Below are 4,389 nucleotides of genomic sequence, written 5' to 3' on the forward strand. Positions count from 1 at the left end.
AATTTAACTCTATCCCATCCAAAAACAATATAAATGCAGACCAACAAATAATACAATAGATGTCACATTGCTGTCTCCAATAGGCCATTGAGGATGAAGGAGGAGATCCCGATGAAATTCCTGTGGCCTCAGAACTGACCAACAAGAGAATGCCAAAAAGAACTAGCAAAGGTACGCAGTCGAGACAAATACAGTTCCTTTGTTTCAATATAGCTAAAACTTAGCATACAATGTTGATTTCTTCTGTTTCATCAGTTTAATCTAAAAAAAAAAAAAGTGCCTTTTCTTTTTCTCTTACAGAAAGCGGTAAAACTCTGTTGCATTAGTGAACGATAACAAGTTTAAACGATAATATGACACCTAACCATACTTCTGTTAACAAGCCTTGAAACCTGTAGGTGAGACCGTAAGTTGCAGGTGCTTCTGTACTTGTGACTGTGAGTGTAGAATTCTGTCAGGTACAGAGCAAGCAGCTGCAAAGCAGCTGCAGCATACGTTCCCGTGGAAAGCTCTGCCAAGGTATATTAAGGTGGCTCCACAACACCCTGGGTACTAATTTCCTTGCTGTAACTATATACATTCTCCTTTTTTATAGAAGCCCTTGAACTGCCATCATCATTGGAATACGTTTCTAGATCTGAGAAATTACAGTGGGAATAATTAAAACCATTGTTGCACAAATAACAAATGCGTATAACTTTTGTTAATGTCATATTTCATTTTATAATTGTCTGCTGTTTTGAAAATAAACTGTTCTGAGATGGCTCATTAGTGATTGAAGTATATTTTGCTTCAAAAACATTAAATATTGTGTGAGCCATGTTATGTGGTGTTTATTTGAATTGCTCATAACCAGTTCTTAAAAGGTACTTTCTGAAACTTACTTTTGAGCTGTTTCCTTTAAGATAACAGGGTAAAAATAGAGAAAGAGTATTTGTTCTTGAATAGCAATACAAGTTTGCTGGTGACAGATGCACCTAAATGTGATCAGTGTGTCCAAGATCTTAAAAGTGAAGACTAATTCTAAATCAGTTTAATTATTTAAATGGTAAAAGGGAGGTTTTTGTAACAATGATGGGGTGTTTCTTTTAAATGGAACACCTTGCTAGACAGTGTTGTCTTTTTAGGTATTGAAGTGGTGTGGAATGTGAGGACTGTAGCCGTTGAAAAATGTAGCTGTGCTACTTTTAGTTCATGCTTGTGTGTTCGCTTGTATTGAGTGGCAAGTTGTCCTCCATTATATCCAAACAAACCTGGACTTCTGAATCATGGTCTTAATGATTATTTGTTGAAACGAACTCAGCGTTGAATAGATAAGTCAGTGAAGAGCAGATGTGTTATGAAATGTAATACTATATCTCACTTCAGTGATACTATTTTTAGGAAGAAAAACAGAAGAAGAAGGTGTTGAAGACAATGGACTAGAAGAAAATTCTAGAGATGGGCAAGTAAGTGAAATAATGATTGCTGTTACTAAGAATATGCATCGTTTAACCCACAACAAATACATATGTACCCTTTTTCTTTCTGAAGGAGGATATCGAAGCAAGTCTGGATACCTTGCAAGATATTGACATGATGGATATTAGTGTGTTAGATGAAGCTGAAATAGATAATGGCAGTGCTGTAGACTGTGGAGAGGACTACAGCCCTGATAATATTCTTGATTCTCTATCTGATAATAAGGACAATGTTGAAACAGAAATGAAAGAACTTCCAGATCAGCTAACAGAAAACGAGGTAAGTGAGTAGAGGCCTTTGTAAATTTGCAGAAAGTATTTGGTAATTTCATGGGCACATGAATGAGTTATTTCAGTGTAGTAGACTATAGGACATGAATATGATGTTGATTCTATTTCACATTAACAGCTTTCATGTCCTACTCTTTAAGTGGTAAATGTTCTTGGATCTGTCAGAGTCTTGAAACGTTCACAGTAGACGGTCACAGCCTTCTTTACCTTGCAGTAGCATCCTTGCTTGCTGTGAAAGAAGCCTGGAATTGAAAGTAATGTATTAGTTTTAGTGTTCCCTCTTCCCATTTATATGTGTTTAAATGTATATACATATATACCCAGCCACCTGGATTTTTATATATATGGAGAGAGAGAGAGAGAAATATATTTTCATTTGACAGATAATTTGGTTATCTTTTCTGCACAAATAATTCTCTGGTTTGAAGAATTTATGTTGCACTGTTTTCTCAGAGGGGTTAATAAAACAAGAAAAAATCTTCGTATTTTGTATTGACCTGTTCTGACATTGCTGGGCTTTTGACTTAGTTTTGAGAGCAACCTGCAATGTCTTTTACAGATAGCACAGTCTCCTGCTACTAAACGAACAGGATAATCTAGATATTACATTCGATCCCCAAATATTGCCCTTCCTTGGATCCTTGTGGGTTTTTTTATTTTAGGCTGTTCAGTCCCGAAACTGAACGTATTATCCTTCCTTGCCTCCTTACAGTTTTTTTTATTTTATTTTAGGCCTGTGGTGTCTGTCTCAACTTTTTATCATTTACATTCTGAAAACAGAATCATTGCAACAACATCCAATTAACCTGAAAGGCAGTTTTCTGGTGTTCTGTAAATTAGAGCTGTATCATGTGACTGATGAACTTTGGTTGAGTATTGCTATCAGCTCTTAAGGATAGAAGATTTTGGGGACATGTTTTGGTTTTGGAAAAGTAGAAGCCTAAGTCAGCTTCATTTCTAACTTCTTTTTACAGTTAGAAACTAAAGAAGTGAAGTGGGAAAATGGAAAAACATGTTATGTACAGTAACCACAGAAATGTGAAATAAATTTTCTCTAAATAAGAGTAACTTTGAAATAGACAATGTCATTTTTAAATTAAAATGAAAGGTAACTGGAGAAAGACATTTAATTATCAAGAATATTTGTAAGTTGCTCCTCATTCTTTGATCACAATCTGAAGTAGCAATTGAGATTGCTCAAATACTGGAAAATATTTTTCGTATTATTACTAGGGAAAATTGAATACAGCAGTATTTCTCTGTAAGCTAACATTAGTTTTTGTAAGTAATGCTATAATTCCTTCTTTACTCTTTAGGAAGATTATGATGAAATTGAAAACAACTTAGATGCCTCTTCTTCTGATTTAATTGAAATGAAGGTAAATTCGAAATGTAACTGTATTTCAGATTTTTATTATCAGTATTCCCTCTGTGCAGCTACTACAAAAAAGAAAATATGACCATGATATGAAATTGTAACAAAATCCAAGACATATGTGTTCTTGCTCAGAATACATTCTGTCAAATGAGAATGCTCTGTGTTTTTTCCCCTACTTTTCAGTCAGCTATCAAGAGTTCCTCCACTTTTGTGGCAATAAAAATGGTCTTGTACTGTTGATTTCTTCTTTCTCCTGCTAGTTATATCAAGTAGTAGCTGGGATTGTTTTTCACTCTGCAGTTGACGTGGTACCCAAAGATCCTTCATTTATCTCTTTAATGTTCCATGTTAGATATGAGAGTGCAATTGTGGCTGATACTTTGATTTGGCTTTAATGTGCCAGAAAAATTACCTATATAAAATACTTAGTTCCAGTGGATGGTGAAAAAAGTGTTAAATGTGGTACTTGGATCTGTGTAGTTTTCAATCTTGGGATTGGGCAGGGGATTGCTGGTTTTCTGTGTTACAAAATACATTATATAAAGTCCTTATTCTGTGTTTATTTTCCCAAACAGAAAATGGAGAAGCTACACTTGGAGCCAGGTACTGTTAAAGAAAAACATATTCCTGTCTTTTCAACTAATACTTTTTAAACCATTAACTATTACAAAACCAAGCAAACAAACATAATTTGCATTATTTTTATGATGGACAATCCAGATCATGCAGGGTCATAGAGATTGGAAACCCAATCATATCCCCAGATCTGTGAAGTGACGCTTGTCATCTTTGAAATATTTCCAGTGAAATGAAATGGTTTAAAAACCTGTTAAACTACATAAATGGATTTAGAGAAGTTACAGTTTAAAAGCTAAAGATTCTCCTTGTAAACAGATCTTGTGATATCGCACACACCTTAACTCTGTTACTAAGTAGAGAGCAGTGAAAGAGGTAAAAAGATATTGTAGGACATTAAAATGTAAAGATTAGTTACTGGATACAGAAGAAAGAAGAGAGTTTCTTCATGGAAATTTCATACAGATACTTTTCACTTTCTGGACTGCAAACACACTCATGCACCATCAGAAGATGCCCAGTTCTCATGTTGGACTGTCTGCTAAAAGAATTTCACAGAAATTTAAAAATTGAACCCTCAGTGCCTTGATATGTTCAGTTAAGCATCTCGGACTCTGGAAGCTAACTAGAGAAGAAACAGAGCTGAACGATTTCGTGAAGAATATCAAGGATCAGCCAGAAGGT

The 4,389-nt window shown here is 34.9% G+C and overlaps 1 protein-coding gene across 1 annotated transcript; it reads left to right on the forward strand.

The window, feature by feature from the left end:
• Positions 1–1,553: 1,553 nt before the first annotated feature.
• LOC104160364 (scaffold attachment factor B1-like) lies at positions 1,554–4,255 on the forward strand. The gene is made up of 3 exons (XM_009698466.1): positions 1,554–1,740; positions 3,068–3,130; positions 3,705–4,255. Exons 1-3 carry the CDS (start codon positions 1,576–1,578, stop codon positions 3,780–3,782), a joined length of 306 nt encoding a protein of 101 aa, XP_009696768.1. The 5' UTR covers positions 1,554–1,575; the 3' UTR covers positions 3,783–4,255.
• The last annotated feature ends 134 nt before the right edge of the window (positions 4,256–4,389 follow it).

This window comes from Cariama cristata, unplaced genomic scaffold (genome assembly GCF_000690535.1).
Source record: "Cariama cristata isolate BGI_N322 unplaced genomic scaffold, ASM69053v1 Scaffold45664, whole genome shotgun sequence".
Taxonomy (NCBI): domain Eukaryota; kingdom Metazoa; phylum Chordata; class Aves; order Cariamiformes; family Cariamidae; genus Cariama; species Cariama cristata.

What these genes read in the sequence shown, in the direction of transcription:
- LOC104160364 (XM_009698466.1), top strand. Translation starts at nt 1,576, where the DNA reads ATGATGGATATTAGTGTGTTAGATGAAGCTGAAATAGATAATGGCAGT. An exon ending in ATCAGCTAACAGAAAACGAG is followed by an intron (nt 1,741 to 3,067) that starts GTAAGTGAGTAG and finishes TTTACTCTTTAG; the next exon opens with GAAGATTATGATGAAATTGA. An exon ending in CTGATTTAATTGAAATGAAG is followed by an intron (nt 3,131 to 3,704) that starts GTAAATTCGAAA and finishes TTTCCCAAACAG; the next exon opens with AAAATGGAGAAGCTACACTT.